General features: G+C 39.1%; 1 protein-coding gene across 1 annotated transcript in view; it reads right to left on the bottom strand.

Annotated features, from left to right (window-relative positions):
* Agbl1 (AGBL carboxypeptidase 1) overlaps positions 1–23674 on the bottom strand; it is an 820675-nt gene that overhangs the window by 371632 nt on the left and 425369 nt on the right. Inside the window, exon 21 of the mRNA XM_055623242.1 lies at positions 13714–13890. Coding sequence (XP_055479217.1) covers positions 13714–13890 — 177 coding nt within the window. The remainder of the gene's footprint in view (positions 1–13713; positions 13891–23674) is intronic.

The following is a 23674-nucleotide window of genomic DNA, read 5'->3' as shown; positions in this document are numbered from 1 at the left end:
AGAAAGAAAGAAAGAAAGAAAGAAAGAAAGAAAGAAAGAAAGAAAGAAAGAAAGAAAGAAAGAAAGAAAACTTTCTAAGCTTCTCTCCTGGAATGAAGACACAACAGAAAATGACAAGGAATTGGCTAGTGCTCTTGAACCTTCCCCTTCTCCATATATTAAAGCAGTTACTGTGGCCAAGGTCTTCTCCATGTTATCTTTTAGTCTGTGGGTAGCACTTCTTCCTAACCTAAACTATGCCTTTCTGGGCACATTAGTATGTAGATGCTACCCCCAAGGACTCAGTCACACACCAGGGACCAAAGTCAAGTATCCCAGGTGGGACAAATCCCGTGTCCCAATGCTACAAGTGAAATAAAACCCTGGCTTAAGTCTGCTTTCTTTAGTTTTAGATGTCTGCTCCACAAGGGTATCTGGCTTATTGCATTTACACTGATCACATAGGGAGAATAAGATTTACAGAGATAAAGCACCTTTTCTTCTTCTTGGTCGTTTGAGGCCAAATTATTTTTAAAGAACCAGAGGTCATTTAAGGCTTATTGGATTATTTCAAGTGTCAGATTCCCTCCTTATTTTTGATATAAGGAATCATTTTCTACAATGGGCACTTTAAATTCAAGGCTGCCAGGGTGTGAGTAATCCCAGAAAAGGCCCCTGCTGGCAACCTTATTAGCATCTCTGCCTCTTGATTTTTATTTAATTCCTTTTACTATTCTATCGCTGCTGACAGACATTATGGAGCTGAGGGGTGCAGAATAAGGGCAATATTTCACTATATCATCATTCCTGCAGTGAGCTAATAAACTGCTCGCAAAGTGCTTTGAGATCATATAACAAGAGGTCAAAGGGGCTAGGCCTGGAGCTCAGTGGTGAGAGCATTTGTATAGCATGTGCAAGGCCCTGGATTGATACACAGCCCCATAAATAAATCAAAAAAATGATGTGCTAAATGAGAGAACCACAAGTGTGGAATCATAGTTAATAGGAAAAGAAAGAGTACTGACATAAACAGTCCAAATAGTCTCCTCCCAAAATGATGAATTAGCATCTGGATTTCATCTTTGTATCTGTAAAGTACTAAAGTGACATGCCAATGGCAAAAACAAGCACTTGGAAAACTGTACTCATTTTAAAGCCCCAGGGAGTGGAAGGCTGTTACAGAACATGGGTGAAAACAGAAAAGCTCATATAACATTAAAATGTTAGCTTACAGCAACCAAACGTTTCATACTAGGGATTACTTCCAGCTTGTAAATCATATTCACATATGACACAGCATGCTAGCTCAAAAATAAATATAAAAATTGCCTTGCCCTAACAAAAAATAAAAGATTATAGTTCTCAACTTCCTCTGAATTCATTCCTGACCTTTGTCAACCTGCTTTGAGTGCCTCCAATGGGAACAGCCAACCAGGGAGCTTCTTCAAATAGAGTCAGCTTCAGCAGGTAGGACCTAGGGGCTTGCTTTTCTAAGGAAAGTTAGGTACTGCTGCTGTCCCATGAGCTAAAGCACCACCTGTGAACAAGAGCTCTAAGAGATTAGTGTCCTGTGTAATCACAGAAGATTTAGACTGAAGTTAATCCAATACACACTTAATGAGATGCATCATTGTTCCTCTGCTAATTTATACAAAGGCAGAAAAACCCAGTGATTTACAGATTCTAGTTGGGTTTTTTTTTGGGTTTTTTTGTTTTTTTTTTTTTTTTTTTCAAAAGTCAAGCAAAGCACTTAGAGAGCTGACCAGAACTAGGAAGCATTGAGGATCTCCTCTAGAGATCCTTGTTCTTGCAGATTTTTGCAGCTGATCATACACTCTCTCAAGGATAGCTTTAAAGCTGTTAAGTCTTCTCCCAGAAAATGTGCACAGTTCCTAGTCCCATCCCTTGAATAACTGTATCTTTTTCTAGGCTCTGTGAGCTCACATAAGAAAAAAAAAAAATTAAAGTTTCCTTCTCTGAGCTTGGCCCAGAAGCTGGGAGAAACAAAGAAAATCATCCATCATTTCACTGGGCTATTGGATGTTCTTAAATACAAGTCCTATAAAAGAACTAAACTAACCCTCTAAATATACAGAAGACAACTGAAAAAACATGCAGGTGGGAATAGGAGAACTTGAAAGTCTGTGTCATAACAGTAGTCCTAAAAAGAACAAGGAGTAGGGAAAACAGTTTGAAAACAATCTTGCCTGCTATTTTTAACCTCAATATCGTGCCTCAGTCTCTCCGTGAACACATCTTAAGTCACTAGGTTCTGAGTGATAAAAGAGAGATATGATAGTTTACACCTGGCATCCCAGCACTTGAGAGACTAAGGTAGAGAATCACTATGAATTAGTTTCAGTCCAATTTAGACTGCACAGTGAGTCTCAGAACATTGCAGAAGACAATGGCATGACCTTGTCAAAAACAACAGAACAAAAATCAAAGTGAAATAAATACAGGAAGAAGAAGAAAAAGAACATTTTTTAAATTTTATTTATTTATTTATTTATTTATCTATTTATCTATTTATTTATTACAATTTATTCACTTTGTATCTCTGCTATACCCCCCTCCCTCATCTCTTCCTGGTCCCACCCATGCCTCCTTTCATTCCCTTATGCCCTTTCCCTAGTGCCCTGATAGGGGATGACTACCCCACCCTTCTATCTGACCCTAGCCTATCAGGTCTCAGGGACTAGGCATGGAGAGGACCTAGACGGCCCTGCTCAGAGGAAGCCCACAGGATGCTCAGTTTCCAAGTGGATTTCCTAGTAAAGAGGGCAGGGGTTGTCTCTGACAAGAACAAATTCTTGAACCATGCCTTAGCTCAAGAAAGTTCTGGACTCACGATCCTGTGGTTCAGAAGTCTCATTGTCCAAGTGCACAGGTGATTTTAAAACACAGTAAGGTTTGAGGGGTCCTTTACTTTCCTCTGTTTACCTTATTGGAAGTAAAAGTCACCTTTAATGTCAACCAAAAGCCTAAAGGTATATATTCAAGATATAGTACTTGAGAAGAGAAATCTAAATATATTTTCCAATTGTAGTTATGGCTAGAATAGGATTGCTTGTTTGTTTGTTTGTTTGTTTGTTTGTTTGTTTTTAATTCAGCAATCTTTGCAGACATTTAAGTTGTCCTCTAACTACTATCCATTCCTCCCTTGTACCTTTCTGTTCCCCTAGAAAAAGGCTCAAATATTCTCTTCCCCATCATTTCTCAGGAATTCAAATGTGAAATGTCTATAATATACAGGTTATACCATGCACAACTTTGATAGACTAAGTACCAGCTGATAAAAGAAATGTCTAAAGAATGCATACGTTATTCCTATAATATCGGTAAATCCATGAACAAGCATATATAATATGCACATAGATAGTTAGAGAGGCGAGAGAGGTCAATAATAGTCTCTACACAAGTCAAAATCATTCGTTTTTCAACTCTCGCTACATAGTACAGTTTTTAAAATTCAGAGTCTAACCGATCCTAAAGGTTTAATTAAGAAGATCTAGCTGGGCAGTAGTGGCACATGACTTTAATCCAAGCACTTGGAAGGCAGAGGCAGGCATATCTTTGTGAATTGACTGCCAGCTTGCTCTACTGAGTGAGTTACAGGACAGCCAAGGATACGTAGTGAGACACTGTCTTGAGAAAAGGAACAAACAAACAAAATAAAAAAGTCTCAAGTGTAATATTATGGTTAAAAATCATCATTATATCTGTGATAAAAATAATAATTTTTATTATCAAAACCAAGAGCTTGTTTGGAGTTTAAACATGAAGTGAGCTTTTATTGTGAAAATTGAGATAGGTGTTCTGTAAGCAGTAACTTCCTCAGTCTTGTCAGTTTTTAGTCATTTCTGAGACAGGCTACTCTTATATTTTAAATTCTCCCCCTTCAGTTTTCTGAGTGCTTGAATCACAGGCAGAGCTGCTCTTTAGATAGATACAGTGGTTCTCTGAGTCTCTACAGGAGCGATCTCCATATAATCAGAACTCCAAGGAGTATAATATTTACTACTAGGAGATTTGAGGTCAGGAGTGCCTCAGGTTCTTCACTGTAAGCTTCAGAGACATCTCAGTAACTCTGTGTCTGACAAGGAAACCAGAGTGAAAAACAAGGTGAGATTACATTGAGAATTTATAATTGGGATCCATCGGCACTCATGAATGTTTGTAGTCTTTCTCCCTGTCTGTGTATGTGTGCCCTGGTGAAAGCCAATTTCACAGCTTGAGATGCTTTTGAGAAGAATTCCTTTCAACTAGGGTTTATACAAACAAAAAGAGTTATCTGAGTACAACAGGTCTCTGGTGACTCAGAAAGTTATTAGAGAGCAAAATGGGCATAGGAAACCATATAACAAGCCATATCACATGATTGGCTGTTTTCTTTAAGACTCTCTACACCCATTTTGCTACTGATAGAAAGCTGCTCTTTCATTTGTGTCCCATTCTTCATTTCTATAAAGGTCAGAGGGAGATAGAAGGAAGAAGGGAGGAAAAGAGAGAGCTGGCTTAGACAGGCTAAAAAAAAGGCTAGGGATTAAAAGAAGTAATTTGACCACTAGCAAATACATGATAAAGAGAGAGAGAGGAGCTGGAGGGGATGGGAACTCCACAAGGAGAACAACAGAACAAGATAATTTGAACACAGGGAACTTCCCAAAGACTCATACTCCAACCAAGGACTATTCGTGGAGATGACCTGGAACACCTGCACAGGTGTAGCCCATGGCAGTTCAGTGTCCAAGTGGGTTACCTAGTAATGGGAAGAGGGACTGCCTCTGACATAATCTGATTGGCCTGCTCGTTGATCACTTCCCCCTGAGGGGGGAGCAGCCTTATCAGGCCACAGTAGAGGACAATGCAGCCACTTTTGATGAGAGCTGATAGACTAAGATCAGAAAGAAGAGGAGAACCTCCCCTATCAGTGGACTTGGGGAGTGGCATGCATGCAGAAAGGGGAGGGAGGGTGGGATCAGGAGGGGAGGAGGGAGGGGCTTATGGGGGGATACAAAATGAATAAAGTGTAATTAATAAAAAAATTAAAAAAAGAGAGAGAGAGAGGACTTTTATTCTGAAAAAATAAATGGACAGACAGAACAAGTTACAGATATTTAGGGGTTTTACATTCATGCTGGGTTACCTCAGCATAAGCAATCCCTTGAATTATCAACAGAAGTAGCCTTTGCAAAGCATAATTTCTCAGAAACCCAACCTCTCTCTCAGTGCTAAGTAAGATCCCCATAAAAGTAAAAACTCCTCACTTGTTGCTGCAGATATACGTAACGACAGCCAAATACAGAAAATGAATCTCCTGCTCCTTTAGGCCAAAGACCCCTTTAACCAACTTCAGCGCATCTTGGGAGTAAGACCTAGCTAACTTTTAATACTTCAGGTTACCAAAACTCTCCTTTGTATTCATTCACAAAACATGGACAACAATGACAAAAACAGTAATTGTAGTGCTTTCTTATGTAGCAATACTCATTGGGTAATTTAGTACAAGCTAAGGGTCTTGCATTTGCTCAACAAACACTATAGGGCATGTGTTAATGTTATTGATGATCAAGAATTGTTTTATCACTTATGGACACCTGATCTTTGACAAAGATGCCAAAACCATACAATGGAAAAAAAGATAGCATCTTCAACAAATGGTGCTGGTCTAACTGGATATCTACATGTAGAAAAATACAAATAGATCCATACTTAACACCTTGCACAAAACTAAAGTCCAAGTGGATCAAAGACCCTCAACATAAAACCAGATACATTAAATCGGTTAGAAGAAAAAGTGGGGAATACCCTAGAACTTATTGGTACAGGAGACAACTTCCTTAACAGAACACCAACAGCACAGGCTCTAAGAGCAATAATCAATAAATGGGATCTCATGAAACAGAAAAGCTTCTGTAAAGCAAAGGACACCGTCATCAAAACAAAATGACTGCCTACAAATTGGGAAAGAATCTTCACCAACAGAGGGCTAATATCCAGTATATATAAAGAACTAAAGAAGCTGAAAAACAGCAAACACGTAATCCAATTAAAAAATGGGGAACAGAGCTAAACAGAGAATTCTCAATAGAGGAGTATAAAATGGCAGAGAAACACCTAAAGAAATGCTTAATGTCATTAGCCATCAGGGAAATGCAAATCAAAACGACCCTGAGATTTCACCTTACACCCACCAGAATGGCCAAGATAAAAATCTCAAGTGACAACACATGCTGGAGAGGCTGTGGAGAAAGGGGAACCTTCCTCCACCACTGGTGGAAATGTAAACTTGTACAACCACTCTGAAAATCAATCTGGCACTTTCTTAGACAACTAGGAATAGCACTTCCTCAAGATCCAGCCATACCACTCCTAGGCATATATCCAAAAGATGCTCAAGTACACAAAAAGGAATTTTGCTCAACCATGTTTGTAGCAGCTTTATTTTTAATAGCCAGAAGCTGGAAATAGCCCAGATGCCCCTCAACTGAATAATGGATACAGAAATTGTGGTACATCTACACAATGGAATATTACTCAGCAATGAAAAATAAGGTAATCATGAAATTTGCAGGCAAATGGTGGGAACTGGAAAGGATCATCCTGAGTGAGTTGTCCCAGAAGCAGAAAGACACACAAGGTATATACTCACTCACATAGACATATAATATAGGATAAACCTACTAAAATCTGTACATCTAAAAAAAAAAAACTAATCAAAAGGGAGGACCCTGACTAAGATGCTCAATCCCCATCCTGAAAGGCAAAGAGGATGGACATCAGAAGAAGAAGAAAACAGGAAACAAGTTAAGAACCTGCCAGCCTCTGAAAGGCTCTGCCCTGCAGACTATCAAGGCAGATGCTGAGACTTATGGCCAACTGTTGGGCAGAGTGCATGGAATCTTATGAAAGAAGTGGGAAATAATAAGATCTGGAAAAGACAGAAGCTCCACAAGGAGAGCAACAGAACCAGAAAAACTTGAACACAGGAGTCTTTCCAGAGTCTCATACTCCAACCAAGTACCATGCATGGAGATAACCTAGAACCCCTGCACAGATGTAACCCATGGCAGTTCAGTTTCCACGTGGCTTCCATAGTAATGGGAAGATGGACTGCCTCTGACATGAACCAATTGGCTTATTCTTTGATCACCTCCCCCTGAGGACGGAGCAGCCTTACCAGGCCACAGAAGATGACAATATAGAGACTCCTGATGAGATCTGATAGACTAAGATCAGAAGGAAGGAGAGGGGAACATCCCCTATCAGTGGACTTGGGGAGGGGCATGTGTGAAGAAGGGGGAAGGAAGGTGAGATTGGGAGGGGAGGAGCGAGGGGTTTATGGGGGGATACAAAGTTAATAAAGTGTAATTAATAAAAAAATAAATCATTAAAAAACAATAAAAAATAAAATAAGAAAATCCGAGGGAAATAAAAAAAAAAAGAATTGTGTTATTCAAGCAGCATTATTCAGTACTTATGAATCAAAACCATCTTCCATGAAGCACTAAGAAATCCTGAACTGCATGGAAGAGTGAGAAAATAAGAGCTGTTGTAACGTGTACAGGGATTCACAACATTGCAACAGAAGACAGGAATAGAAGCATCTTCTTCTGTATCAATGGTTGGAGGTGTTTGCCATACTAACATCACTAACCGAATTCAATTCTAGGAACTCACTTAAAAGTAAAAGGAGAGAACACACTCTGCGAATGTGTTCCATGATCTTTACACATGTACTATGCTATGTACTAAATGCCACATATACAACTACACACATAAGTAATAAAAATAATAATAAAATACACATAAATATCATTTTTTTAAAAAAAATTGAGGTCTATGTGTTCTATAGTAATGTTGCACAAACTAGAAAAGGAAGCTGAAGGGCTTTCCTTTCTTTCCCAAAATCAGAATATAATCCTGTTTAGAAACAGGGTAGCTGCAAATGGAATTAGTTAGGAAGACGATATTCTCTGCATAGTAAGGCAGAACCTCAACTGTGTACACCTGGAGTCCTTATCAGACAATAAGGGATGGAGAGAGGCACACAAGTGGAGAAGAAGCCATGTGAATGTAGCAGATTTCTGGCAATACCAGCAGCCAAGAAAAAAGGGATGGGACAGCATCTCTGATGAGGTCCTCAGAACAAAGATAGTCTTGCTGATACCTTAATTTCAAACTTCTGGCCTCCAACATCAGAAAAGAGTGCTGTCCAACACATCTATAGTAATTTGTTATGGCAGCCATACACAATTGTGGTAAGATGCAATTTTCTTTTCTTTTCAAGTTCTGGGGATTGAACCCAAGGCCTTGAACAACTGCTTTTCCACTGAGCTCCATACTTTGCTTTTTAATTTTTGTGACAAGGGAAAACCCACACAGGCCTCGTGCTCATCATTTAGCCCAGAACAAAACTGTGATCCTCCTTCTTTCACATCCCCTTGCTGGAAGATGAACATCACAGCCTCCATTACACAGCACTGTAAAAAAAAAAAAAAAAACCTTCTGCTCAGGGAGACCCTCTGGCCATGTAGAGAGAGGACTTCATAACCTAAACAAACAAATCCAGTGGAATATGATGAAGGATGCTAAGAACCTTAGATGCTATATGTAGATAGTTTAATTTCCTTATGAAATTCACCACATCTTCAACATTTAAGTGTTTGGTTCTAACACTTATGCTTTCTAATTTAAATATTTTTAAAACCACTGTTGCAAGTTGTTTGCCCCAGAAAGGATTTTCTGAGTCTCAGAGACTCTCATAGAAGATTTTAAAGAGTGCTCCTTGAAACATGGTGAACAGTAAGAAAGCAAAGTTGGGCAGGAGGGAAGCCAGCTTTCACTGAAAATGCAACAGAGGCCCCAGGTGATCCATAAGAGAGATTGAGAGCGGATCACAAATTTTAAGTTGTCCTAACAGGCAAAAGGCTAGGCCCTTGTTTCCAACCTACACCTGCCACTGAATGCACTACCCTAGAAGAGCCAGGGTTTGGGGAAGAGCAGCTGACAGCTTCCTTCAGATAGAGGCAATGCATGGCAATATACATAGCTATAAGCATGTAGGAGACATGAGTGACAGAGCCTAAAATGGGAGCTAGAGTACAGACTGCAGCATCTACCTTGTAGACAAATGGAAGTCTGTCTGCCTAATCATCTGTTTTGAGAATGTGGCCATAAGAGGTTCCACACCTGGACCAGATTGACTTATTCTGGGAAAGAATCCATTAGGTGCTCTCAAATCATATACACAGTGACAGGTCTGAGGTGTCTCAGCTCCGGTTTCTCGGACTTTACATCTTCCACCCACACACTTTCCATTCGCACATCTTGCAACAGTTCTCAAAAAATACTTTTATAAAGGTTTCTGATCACATTTGTACCACAACAATTTTACTTTTATTAGTTAAATGGACATATAGGATAATCATTTAACCACTATTTAGAAAAGTTGGCTCATTTTATTCATTTTTTATTCTCTCATCAAACATTGTATTAGTAACTCAATACTAGACTAAGCATTGAGCATTAAAAAAAAATTCAATACCTAAAAAGTTCTTAGCAAGAGTCCTCCCTCCTGATTAGTTTCTTTAGGTGTACAGATTTTAGTAGGTTTATCCTATATTATATGTCTATATGAGTGAGTATATACCATGCGCGTCTTTCTGCTTCTGGGATAGCTCACTTAGAATGATCTTTTCCAGATCCCACCACTTACCTGCCCTGAGGGGGAAGCAGTATTACCAGGCCACAGAGGAAGACATTGCAGCCACTCCTGATGAGACCTAATTGATTAGATCAAAGGGAAGGAAAAGAAGACCTCCCCTATCAGTGGACTTGGGGAGGGACATGCATGCAGAGGGTGGAGGAAGGGAGGGATTGGGACAGGAGGAGGGAGGGAACCACAGGGGGGATACAAAGTGAATAAAGTGTAATTATTAAAGAATTTTTTTAAAAAAGTTCTTAGCATAATGGTAAACAGTTGGATCTTAGTTAGAAAAACAACCCACTTAGATAGTGTCATGGACTGCCATCCTCTGGAACAGTGATGGACCACACAAGACCCTCCCAAGATCAGGTCCATTAGCAGTTCCTTGTAAAAGTTGGAGGAAGGTCTTCAGGCCCTCTCCTATGATTACAGTCTACTCATTCCTTTCATATATAATTCTGCCTTAGTTGGATGTGGTCTCAGGAGGTGGGGGAGTACATGGTGGATGGAAGGTCTACGGAAAGGGGAGTCAATCTGTGCAGCAGCTGTGAGGTTGTTATCCATGCTTCGGCAGAAATTTTCAGTGGTATAAGTGTTCAGGACCACACATGCTCCTGTAAATAATATCTCACATATGTTATAGCAAGTAAGCAAGTAACAAGTTCTTTGCTTCACCACCCTAAATTTGTGTGGAATTATCTTCTTGGAATTATCTTGGTTGGCGCGTATATAGATGAATAGGCTTTTTCATACCTCCCAAGCCAAAGCCATGCAACAGATGGATTATGGGTATTGCTATGACTCGAATAATTCAGGGCTGTTAGAGATACCTCAGGGGATGCTGGAAAGGATGGATCACACCCGTGGAAGTTCCATAACATAAAGCAGCTAACTCATGGGAAGGGAATCAAATATCAGCTAGTCGCACTTTGATTTCAACTCAGTCACCCACATCTATGGAAGAGCAAGACCTCTGAGCAAGATCATGTTATCTTTTCAAATGTCCATGATGTTGGTAAGCAGTATGTCAACAGTCTGCTTGAGTGAGAGAACTTGCGGCAACCTCCATAGTCATTAGCAACCCAGGAAAACCAAATGCATGCTTTTGTGTATCAAGTGTAGGATGTATGTGCTCCCAGGTCCCAAATATTCAATAAAAAGCACACAGATGTCCATATCAACTAGACACCTCTAAAAAGCATGAGTCCCCGATGATTCTATCATTCTCTTTTGCCTTTCCCCCTCAGAAGCCTCAAAAGCTTTAGGCCAGTCCTCAACAGGTAATGTAATTCTCTCAGTGGGTGGGACTTCCAAGTTAAACATAAATTATGGATATAACTATACAACTAGAGCAGAGACTGTATCCCAAAGAGGTTCAAGCAGGAGATTTCTTTAAAACTATCCAACTATGAGATTGGAAAATAGAAGAAAAATATCATATAAATAATAATTATCTGAATGTAATGGCTAATGTTCTTTAATGTAGCTCCAGCAAAAATGTCACTGTAAGAAATGCTATTTCATTTCACTACTAACAAATCAGGTACTTAGTGTGCTGGGGAAGAAATGATTGGAACTGCTTTAAAGCCACGTTAACCAGAGAAACTGCAAAAATATTTATATTCTTATGAAGCAAGGAAGGAATGCCCCTCATGGGTACATTTAAGTACCCTCAATCTTTTGGATAAATGGTAATGCTAAACAAAAAATGGAAAGATGACCTTAGAATAATAACCTCAAGATCCACCTGGGACTCAGCTTTCCAATGTAAAAAAAATAAAAATAATCATTTGCAATATGATTAGGGTAGAAATTTCTATACTTCTTTATAGCTCATAGACTTTATGATATGCCTCAAACAAAAATCACCCAAACACCCAACTCTCGGCTGGCTTTTTTCCCATGAGGTAGATCCTCCTTTATATAAATTTACTCACCCAGACCTGCTCACCGGCTGTAATTCTGCTTCGTGACTGCAGTGTTTGTAAGGACAGGAAAACAAAGGGAAGGAGAAAAACCAATCCATTCATAGAGGTGTTTCATATAGAGCATGGGACTGTGAAAGCAAAACCAGGTCTGGCCCAGTGAGAGCTTTCTGTAGCCAGTTCTCTGTCCATTCTTCCTTTAAGAGACCTCATACAAAGGCAATGTGGAAAGTTTCACAGGATAGATGTTGGGTCAGTGCCTGAAAGCCATCTCATTGGCTGAGTATCCTTTATTTCTTCACAGCTCTAACAGCCATTATGTATGTTATATGGAAAATGGAGATCTAGAGAGGACCTGACCTGTAAGCCATTCTGTTTTCAAACAGCCAGAAAAGCCTTTGGGTGTCCAGTTGATTTATTGTGAGCAGCATTGATATTTATGTGACTAGATGATGCTAGGATGAATTAGTTCCTAGAGGGACTAAGTCAATGAAAGTCAACAATCAAATAAATCTACAAAGGGTTACATGAACGTACAAATACATGGAATGTTTTTGAATGACTGGCACCATTCCATAAAAAAAGGCGTATTGCAAAGAGGTAAAATTCTGTATTCAAAAGGCCACAGGATTGCAATATTTCAGGCTTATTTTTTTTAATCTCATAGGTTTTTGACTGCTGGCAGAGTGAAGAAATTCCTGATAAAATCATCTTCAGCCATGCATGCATTCACAGAACTCATGTGTCATAAAGAGAGGAATCCTCATTAATATCTTCATTTGGTTTGGCAAGCTTATAGGCATATGAGGTAATGAGCTTCCAGCATTTTGATAAGTGGAAGAGTGAGGTCTGTTGCTGCCCATGAAAAGATCCTGTCTTTCTACTTTGCATCTATATTAACATGAACAAATTGGATTAATTTAGTCTAATAACATTAATCCTGTAACAAAGTAATTCTGTGAAGCAACTGTGTAGATTAATTAACAGAAAGAATTAGTAAGACAAAATGAATGGTTCAATAGCCCTGTGTCAAAAGTCTCTTCGAGGACCACCCCTCTCAGTGGACTAGGGGAGGGACATAGGGGGAGAAGAGGGAGGGAGGTGAGACTGGGAGGACAGGAGGGAGGGGGCTACAGCCCAGATACAAAATGAATAAATTGTAACAAATAATAAATAACCAAAAAAAAAAAAATCTCTTCGGCCATGTGGAGAGACAGGCAGAGCTCATCACCTGCCATTCCTTAAACTCCCTGAGATAGTTAACAGATTTCTACAAATTCATGATAGATGCCAAATGTCTTCTGGCTGTTCCAGGAGTCTCAAAGCCAACACCCAATGAGCTTTAGTGTTCGTGAGGTCCAGGTAGTCTTGGGTTGAATAGAAGTCACCGAGGAGTAGTCTGTCAACGTGACTAAGAAATTTAAAAGAGTCTATTACCTTGGCAGTGTCACCGCTTCTCTTATTTATGCTTCTCTATGGGAGAGTGGGAAGAGCAGCCAGAGTGGCGTGCTGGGGCAGCTATCCAGCTGTTCATGCAGTTAATATAGCTGTAGAAAGGACGTGATTTATACGGGAATGCTTTCCCTCAACACCAGCACATGAGTCCAAAACCCGCTCATTCTGGTGGACTCAGTGCACACACACACCTCGCTGTGCTCTGGCGACAGTGGGTAGCTGCTGTGGGTTTACACTGGCACAGAAATCACACAATGCAGAAATGTTTTGATCATACCTATAGACCTATACACTCTATGATATAAATGGAGTGGTTGGTTACTGAAAGAGATAACAGATTTTCATGCCTATAACAGCCAGAACGGGTAGTTCACATCAGAGAGAGGCTCCCTGCTGCTGGCAAGTGAGGATGGCTGATTGAGGCACCACATTGAAAGGCATGCACACCTTGTTTCTAGGATCAACAGAGATGCTGCTGCAGGAAAAGATAATCATCCAATCAGTTCTTCACAGCACAGGAGTAAGGCAAGACCCAGCTTGGAGTTTCTCCCCCTTGCAAGGGAAAAAGACAGGTCTGTTTTTGCTCCCCGTTTCTATGTTCTGCTGCTGAGCAGAGAGCGGGAGCCTTGAAACCTCACATACCTGATAGGGGCCCTGGTTGCAGCCACAATAACTGCTCTCCATGGTGTAGCTTCTGGAAACTCCCAGCTCTCTCCACACTACTACCCGGGCAGTGGAGGCTCGTGATTTTTCCACCAGAAAGCTGCAGCTGTTCATGGTGAATGCTGGTGCTAGCTTGTCCAGGATTTTAGGAAGCATCTGTAATTAAAAGAAAAAAATAAAATCAAGATAAAGTATGGGTGATTAGGAATATTCATTATTAAAAAAATTGTTTCTCAACATTTATTGGACATCACTATATATCAAATGCAAGGTTATGTTCCTCTGAATCACTAATTCTAATAAATGGATATGATCTTTTATCAGTTTGCAGAGGACAAAAATGAGCCTTGGAAAATATCGAAATAAATAATTTAAAAACCACAAGCATGAGATGGTCAAGCTGTTCTACTCCAACACACTGAATTTGGGTTCCTTTTTATTCTGGGTCACTGTGTACCCAGTTCCATACATTGTTGAGCTATGCCAGTTGAGAGCTATTTATGTCACAGAGGCCTGCAATGTCTAGTGACTCCATGCAGCTCCACAAAGGACTGTGGGCTTAACCTGAGAGCCAGAGAGGCCACAGATGGTCCTGCACAGACGCATGCCGAAAGTCCCCTCATTGCCTGTGAGTGTGTAAGTGCACAAACAATCTCTCCCATGAGAATCCTCTATGCCATAAACCAGAAGCTGGATCAATTATGAAAGTCCTAAAACTCCATCCTCTCAAGGTTCATATGTCCCACCTTTTCTAGGGCCAAAAGTATTTTATTTATGACCCTTTAATCTCCATTTAGAAGGCATGCATAATCTCTTGTCACTACAATTGATCTAGTTGGACTCTCAGCCACCTGATCTACCGTCTCCCCAAGAGGATGTTGACTCAGAGTTGGTAAGACTCACAAGACTTGGGTCAGCAGAAACATTAAACACTGGCAGCCCCAGACTTTAGCAGCACACAAAGTACCTTTCACTTCAATACTGACAGAAAATGCACAAAATACTATATGTTATAAAATTATGTCTAATACATACCAAACAGTGAAAGTTCAGGCTCTTAGTCAAATTGTAAGGGAGAAAAATATGAGTTCTTCTGGTAGAAATGCAGTTTTAGTCATTTCTAAAACAGTCAGAAAATCTTTATCTCTCTGGTGAGTTTTTTTCCTTATATTTAATATAATTTAACTATGTAATCACCAATATAAAGCATGTTTTATATTACCAGAATTAATTATATGCTTTACTATGTTCTCTGACTTCAGACATAGCTTCTAGGCTTAGAGGTCATTTTGAAAAGTAAAGTTAAATGGTGATGTCATTCTCATTTGGGTTTCTACAATTGCCCCCTAGTTGCTTCCTTCACATCCACACTTGCGTGGCTCTCTGGGTAAGCTCTCGCTCTGTTTCTTTAAAGTGTTCATCAAAATAATGAATAAAATCCCCCAAAGGATGAGCAGTCCTGCTAGGCCACACAGAAGGACTTTGTAGCTAGTTCTGAAGATACCTGATAAAACAGGATCAGATGAAAGGGGAGGTCCTCCCCAATCAGTGGACTTGGAAAGGGGCAGGAAAGAGATGAGGGAGGGAGGGTTTGGGAGAGAATGAGGGAGCAGATACAGCTGGGATACAGAGTTAATAAAATGTAACTAATAATAAAAAAATAAAATAAAATAAAAATTAAGAACAAAATAAAAAATAATGAATATTTTTTAATTATCATGTATATGATTTATTTAGATATTCTTGATATTATAAGTTCTAAAATGGCAGGCATGTGTGTTACAAGAAAGTTCCTGCACACCGAGAAATGATTCACATAGAAAACATTTCATAATATTAGTTGCTGAAATAAATAGATTATCCTACTAGAGACACTTAGAAGACTGATTAAATATGCATGAATATATTGTTACCACAAATAAAGTAATGGAGGTACTTTTAAATCATTTTAACCATTAGTATTTTATTTTGTTATAGAAGTTCACTTGCATTTAAATAGTAACTCATTGCATTATAAAGCTATTTATTTATGCATATTTATATCATTAAAATTACTTTATTTTTTTTAAAGGTCACAATTTCATGGTAAAACCAAAAAAGATAACATAGAGACATCCCACAGATCTCCACACCCTTGCATAACGTCTGCCAACAAAGTGGTCCATTTGTTTTGATTGATGAACTCATTCTGAAGCATCATTATCAACAGGCAGAATTGATATTAAAAGTCACTATTGAAAATGTCGATTGAAAAGGCTTAGAAAGTAGGCTCATATTTTGGATATATGCCTAGGAGTGATATAGCTGGATCTTGAGGAAGCGCTACTCCTAATTGTCTGAGAAAGCGCCAGACTGATTTCCAAATGACTGTACCAGTTTACATTCCACCCCAGCAGTGGAGAAGGGTTCCCCTTTCTCCACATCCTCTCCAGCATGTCTTGTCACTTGAGTCTTTGATCTTAGCCATTCTGATGGGTGTAAGGTGAAATCTCAGGGTCGTTTTGATTTGCATCTCCCTGATGACTAAGGATGTTGAGCATTTCTGTAAGTGTTTCTCTGCCATTCTATATTCCTCCACAGAGAATTCTCTGTTTTAGCTCTGTACCCCATTTTTTATTGGATTACTTGGTTTGTAACTCAAGTACTGAGCAATTTTTCAACCATGTTTGTAGCAGTTTTATTCGTAATAGTCAGAACCTGGAAACAACCCAGATGTCCCTCAACTGAGGAATGGATACAGAAATTGTGGAACATTTACATAATGGAATACTACTCAGCAATTAAAAACTAGGAAATCATGTAATTTTCAGACAAATGGTGGCCTCTAGAAAAGATCATCCTAAGTGAGTTATCCAAGAAGCAGAAAGACACACACGGTATATACTCACTTATAACTTAGACCTATTATATAAGATAAACATACTAAAAGCTGTACACCTAAAGAAGCTAAGCAAGGAGGGCCCTAGGTAAGATGATCAATCCTCACTCAGAAAGACAAATGGAATAGACATTGGAAAAGGGAGAAAACAGGAAACAGGATAGGAGCCTATCACAGAGGGCCTCTGAAAGAATCTACCCAGCAGTGTATCAAAGCAGTTGCTGAGACTCTTAACCAAACTTTGGGCAGAGTGCAGGGAATCATATGAAAGAAGGGGAAGATAGTGGGACCTGAAGAGGACATGAGATCCACAAGGACAGCAACAGAACCAGAATATCTGGGCACAGGGACCTTTTCAGAGACTGATACTTTAACCAAGGACCATTCATGGATATTACCTAGAACCCCTGCTCAGATGTAGCCCATGGCACCTCAGTATCCAAGTGGGTTTCTTAGTAAGGGGAACAGGGACTGTCTCTGACATTAACTCATTGGCTGGCTCTTTGATCACCTCCCGCTGAGGAAGGAGCAGGCCACAGTGGTGGACAATGTAACAGAACTGATCAGACCTGATAAGGTAGGATCAGATGGAAGAGGAGGAGGACCTCCCCTATCAGTGGACTTGGAGAGGGGCATGGGAGGAGATAAGGGAGGAGAGATGTGATGGGGAGGGATTGAGGGAAGGGGCTACAGCTGGTATACAAAATGAATAAAATGCAATTAATATATAAAAATAAAAACTAATTAAAAAAAGAAAGTAGGCTCAGTGACAGTTACTCAGCATTACAGTATCAGTGTAGAGTTTCACAGTCATAACAGATGCTTCTGCTCTACCCACCACCTTCCTTTTTCCCCAAACCCTTGGCAAAAACTAATCTTTTACCGTCTTCAAAGTTCTATCTTATCCAGAATAATGGTTGGAGCCATACTATTTTATAGATTGATTTCTGATAGTTTAAGTAATTAAAGTAATTACTTAAAGTAATTCCACATCTTCCCATTCATTGTGGCTTATTTCACATTAATACTCAATAATATATTATTACTAATCTTCTGATGATCCATATTTAGCTACTATAAATAAAGCTAACATAAATACTCATGTACAGCCTTTTCTGTGGAGATGTATCTTTTCAGTTTCTTTAGGTAAACACCCAAGCAGGCAGTGGCAGTGCTAGGCTCTGTAGCAAAAGTATATTTAAGAAGCCAATAGCTCTACTTCAAAGTGATTATACCATTTGGAATTTCCACCAAAAAAGAACAGCCATCTCTGTGGATCTAAGTTCTTGTAAAAAAAAGTTGGTGTCAGCATTCCAGATATTGGCCACTCTTGACAGGGGTCAAGTATATCACACTTTTAACATTTGCTTCCCTGATATATAACAGAGATCATTTCTTCATGTGTTTTTTTGCCATTTGTGTTCCAGTTTTGGTAAGTATCGAATTTCTTTCCCCTTTTGTCCATTAATTTATTTATTTAATCAATTTACCACCTGATTGCAGCCCCCTCCTTCCTGTCCTCCCAATCCAACCCTCACAGTCCACTCTCCTGCTGCACCCCTCTTCTCCTCAGAAAAGGGGAGGCCTCCATGGGTTCTAACAGGACTAAGCACATCTTCTCCCACTGATACCAACCAAGAGAACCCAGCTATGGGGAAAAGATCCAAAGGCAGGCAATAGAGTTAGAGAAAAATTCTACTCTAATTGTTGGGGATCCACACGAAGAAGAAAAAGCAGCTCATCAGCTACATATGTGTAGGGGGCCAAGGTCCAGCCCATGCATGCTCTTTGGTTGATGTTTCAGTCTCTGTAAGCCACCATTGGCCCTTGTTAGTTTATTATATATGTCTTATTGTGGTGTCCTTGACCCCACTGGCTCCCACAATCCTTCCTTCCACACTCTTCCTTCCACTCCCTGAGTGCTGCCTATTGTTTGGCTGTGGGTCTCTGAATCTGTTTCCATCTGCTGCTAAATGAAGCCTCTCCAAAGACAGTTATGCTAAGCTCCTGCCTGCAAGCATAGCAGACAGGGTTGTGTCATGGGTTGCCTCTCTCCCATGGGGTGGGCCTCAAATTGGGCCAGTCATTGGTTTGCCATTCCCTCAATCTCTGCTCCATCTTTATCCCTATACTTCTTGTAGGCAGAACAAATTTGGGGTTGAAGGTTTTATGGGAGGGTGGGTGTCTCAATCCCTTCACTGAAAGTTCTAAGTGGCTATAGGAGTTGGCAACTTCATGTTCCTTATTCCCTGCTGCTAGAAGTCTTAGCAAGGGTTATACCCATAGATTTCCAGGAGCTGAGAGCCTCTCCATTTCTCTGTTTTTGAATTAGAACTCCTCCCCTCTTTTATTTAGTTTAGAAGGACTTTTCTTTTACATACCTTCTGAAAACTCACATAAGCTCTTTTCTGCATGACAGTTCGTAATAATGCTTTACCATGTATATTTTGCAATAATTTCCTCTACTCTCTTCTCTTCCAATTTTAGTATTCTTCTCAGAGTAGAAATGATTTTATATGAATCTCATCTTATTGAATATTTTTATTAGAAATCATACTAGTGATATGATATCTAAAAATCATGGTGGCAGGGAGGGGCACAATGCTATGGTTGATTGTCAAGTCCATGGTCATCATCATGCACATAGTCTCCTGCTATTATCTTCCAGGATTTTTTATACTTTTTCATTTTACACTTTGGTGTGTGTGGTAGTTTGAATGAGAATGGACCCATAGGCTCATGTATCTGAATGTATAGTCACCAGGGAGTGGAAATGTTTGAGAAGGATGGGGGGGTGTGACTTTGTTGGAGTAGGTGTGTCCTGTTGGAGAAAGTGAGTCATTAGGGATGGGCTGTGAGGTTCCAAAGGCACAAACCACGCCCTCTTTCTCTCTTTCTTTCTCTCTTCCCTCTACTTCTCCCTCTCTCTCCTTCTCTTTCACTCTCTCTGCCTGCTGCTCGTGGATCAGATGTAAAGCTTCCAGCTGCTGCTTCAGTCCACACCAGCCTATTGCCCCGCTTCCCACTGTGATGGTCATGGATTAATCCTCTGAAACTGTTTTCTCTTCCCACCAATTGAACATTAACTAAGACAGTTCTTGATCTATTTGGAGTTAATTGTGGGAAAGGTATACAACCATGTCTAGATTATTTTTCTTTAGCATGCAGATTTCCATTCCATTGTAGATCCATTTTTGAAAAACCTATCTTTGCCATATCATCTTTACTCCTCTGTTAAGAATGAGTCACTATATTTGTGAGGGGGTTTTCTTGATATTTTAAATTCCCCCATGATATTCTTATCTAATCTTTCACTATTACCTTTCTGTCTTGTATTCTATGACTCTGTGGTAAGCCTTAAAGTGAGGCCGTGCCAGAATTCAAGCTGTGTCTTACTCCTTTGTGTTTCTTGGCTACTCTGGTGCATCTGATTTTCCATTTTGATGTTTACAAAATAATTTGAGGATACTTTGATTGGAAAAGCATCACATATATACTTAAATAGGAGGAGAACTGAAATCTTCACAATATTAAGTTTTTATCCATAAATGTTAATATTTCTCTAGTCTCTAAGTTTTCATTTATTTTGTTCTGCATATTTTGTAGTTCTCATTATATAGAACTTATAAACTTTGCTTTGTTAGATTCATTTTCAAGTATTCTATGGTATGAGGTAATAATGTAGTGTGTGTGTGTGTGTGTGTGTGTGTGTGTGTGTGTGTGTGTGTGGTGTGGTGAGAAGAATTTTACTCTGCACACCAGACTGGTTTGGAACTCCCTGTGTAGACCACACTGGCCTCAAGCTCATAGCATTTCTCTTATACCAGCCTCCTAAGAGTAGAGATAGCAGGTATGTACTGCTTTCTCTATCTAGTATTGGGCTTTTAAAGTGTCAAATCCATTTGCTGAATGCAAACTTATAAGAAAGCAACAGAATTTTGTACATCACCATTTTATGTTGTAATCTTTCTACCAACACTTATTCGTTCAGCATGCTTTTATTTGCATTCCTTGTCTTGTTGCATTGCTAACATTTTCAGCATGATACTGTTTTGCATGTATGGGTGTTTTGTCACTTGTATGTCTATGCACCACATACATACAATGCTTTTATGGCCAGAAAGGAGGATCCCCTGTGACTGGAGTTACAGAGGCCTGTAAACTACAAAGTGTGTGATGGGGATCCAACCCAGATTCTCTAGAAGAACACCCATTGTTCTTAACCACTAAGTCACATTCTAGAGCTTTTCATAAGGTGTTCCTTGTTAACATTCACCCTCTACCTTCAACTCCTCTTTCCTACTGCTTAACATGTTAATTTTCTTCTTTCCTTCTTTCTCTCTCTCTTTCTCTCTCTCTCTATCTTTCGTTCTTTCTAGATACCATCTCATAGCCAATGTCCTAGTTCTCTGACTCTCACAATCTTTCCACCTCTTGTTTTCTGATGTTCCACTAGCTTTACGTGTAATGGTTGTGTTGTAAATGTATTAACTGGGACAGGCTTCCCAAAGTCAGTTTATTTCTGCATTCTGACCAGCTGTTGCTTTCCATGACTAACTCGGTCTACTGCAAAAAGAAACTTCTTTAATGAGAGCTACACTCATTTGTGAGTATGAAGATAAGTGTTTAGAAAGCAGCTAGAGCTTAGAAAAGTTGGAGTAGTAGGTTCCTCTCTAGGTTCCATAGCCTCCCCAGGAATGGGTAGTTTGTTAGGTTTATAGTGCCTGTCATGAGCTCCCTCCTAACGAGTAGGCTTAAATACATATTATAGAATGCAACATGGTCTGTGTCGGCGAATGTTTCATATGGGCTTAAAAACTATGTCTATTCTGTGATTTTTTTTATAAAGCCCTTTATAAAAATAAATTGCATCTGTTGATTGATGGTACTTATTTTATTACTGCTACATCTGCCTACTGATAGAGAAGTTGACAACCTGCAGCTGTAACAGCAGATGCATTTTCTCTTTTCAAATCTCATGCCTTTGGCCTAATCCCCCTATGCATTTTATGTGATTAAGCACATTCATGTTATGACCTGTTACTTGGTTTTGGAAAATGTATTCCTTTATCATTAATGTATTGCCATTTTTTATCCATGATAATTTATCTTTCTTTGAAATTTCCTTTGTCTGAAATTACTATCAACTACTATTTTGTTTTGATTAGTGTCAGTATATTAAAGCTGATCCTTTATATCATTTCTTTTCTTCCCTTTCTTAGTATAGTGAATTTTTTCACTTGGTCTTTGAATGTGCAATATATACTTGTAACTGATACAAACACACTAATAGATGATACTTCAAAAGTAGTAGCAGTGCTTTTAATTATTCTTCCTTTCTCCCTTATGGTGTCACCCATGTTATTCCTTTGACTTATATGTAAGATAATTGTACATGCTGATTATCAAATACATTGTTGCCATTATTGTTTTTAATAATTGCCAATCTGTTAAATTAATAAAGAATTAAATAAAATATTTCATTTCACTGTCACTTATTTCCTCTTCAGTCATCTTTCTGTCTTTATATATACTCAACATAAGGCCTACATTATTTTCCCTCTTTTCAAAGTTCTTTTTTGCAGCCACAGCAGTTTTTATTCATTCTGTGTTACAGTCTCTGAGTTTCCTAAATCTGCAGTTCTTGGATCTGACACTAAGTGAAGCCAGTTTTGTTAGCTAATATACCTCTGTAGAGATGATCAAAAATTCAAATTAACTTAATATTTCTTGGGAACCTTAATGAGCTGTGATCCTTCCCTGAGGCCTGGGGACAGAGGATTTATAGGGTGCAATGGTGGATCATCCTACTCATATTTCCACAGCTGTAGCTTATCCCTTCATTAAAAAATTGACTCAAAACTGTATCATTTGTAGAAAATGTTCATTCAGTCTCTTCATTTCTATTTTTATCTTGCATAAATGCATCTGTGTCTAGGAGACAAGGCAATGATGGGTATTCTAAACTGGAAGAATTTTGTTATTGTTTTTTTGGATTTTTTTTTTTGCACTAGTGGACAGAAAACAGATGAGTTCAAAATCTCAAGTGGAACATTATTATACCACCAAGGTAAAAAGAGATTTAAATAAGATGTAGTATGCCCCCATGTGCATAGACAGCCCATATATTGTAATGTTATGTTTAAGCATTAGAAACTTTCTTTATGAAAACCTCCCTTCTCTGACTCTTCTTGGCTTCTGATAGCAGATTTAAGAACATAGACTGAGGATTCTAATCTCAGAACTTGCCTGAAAACCAAATATGAAGCATCAAAGACCAGGAGAGAAAAGCAGCCAGAGTGGTGCCAGACTGACAAGTATTCAGAAAATCCTAGTTTGGGTTGATTTCTGATTTATGTGATCTTTCTTGCCTCCCTGAGTCTTGAACTCACCCTCTACTAAGTAAGAGAGCTAAAACCCCATATTAGTTCAACCCAGACCTCATAGCATCATAGAAACTTGTCCAGAATTTCCCTGAGAATTTGTCTTCCATCTTTTCACAGACATGGAATCATACCTGGCCGGAAAGTAGAGAGTCAGGTGCAACCTCAACTAAGGGAGACACATTGATTTGGACTCAGTCATTTTTATCTTAAGGCATATTTTAGGAACTCAAGCTGTAACTTATTTCATTTGGTTTCTTATTACTCTTTCCAAACCAACCTCGCTTTCAAGATTCAAACAAGAGAACTCTCAGAGGTAGGTTTAGAATTCTGTAGATGGAGTGTGTGTCAGAGTTCATTTCTAGGGTGGAACTCTGTGATCAGCTGTACAAAACCCAAATATATTCTTCCCTTTTGTTGATAATGTAGCAAGAATGTAGTAATAGGACACTTACAACCATGGGTATTTATGACAACTGTTCAGAACATAGTTTGCTCTTGATGAAGTTTGATAGAGAAAAATAATATTGCCCAAGCCCAGTCTTCCAAGATTAATAAATATTTAAAACCTCTCTTAACATGATGTATGTCCCTTCTTTATATAAGGCAATCCATTGCTTTTCAGGCTCCAAATAAGAATTTATTCTTGCTTTAAACATAAACTGCTGAGTCATTTGAC

This window comes from Psammomys obesus, unplaced genomic scaffold (genome assembly GCF_907164565.1).
Source record: "Psammomys obesus unplaced genomic scaffold, mPsaObe1.curated_primary_1811, whole genome shotgun sequence".
Lineage (NCBI taxonomy): Eukaryota > Metazoa > Chordata > Mammalia > Rodentia > Muridae > Psammomys > Psammomys obesus.
The sequence above is the reverse complement of the archived record's forward strand: the minus strand, read 5'-3'. Positions and strand labels throughout refer to the sequence as shown.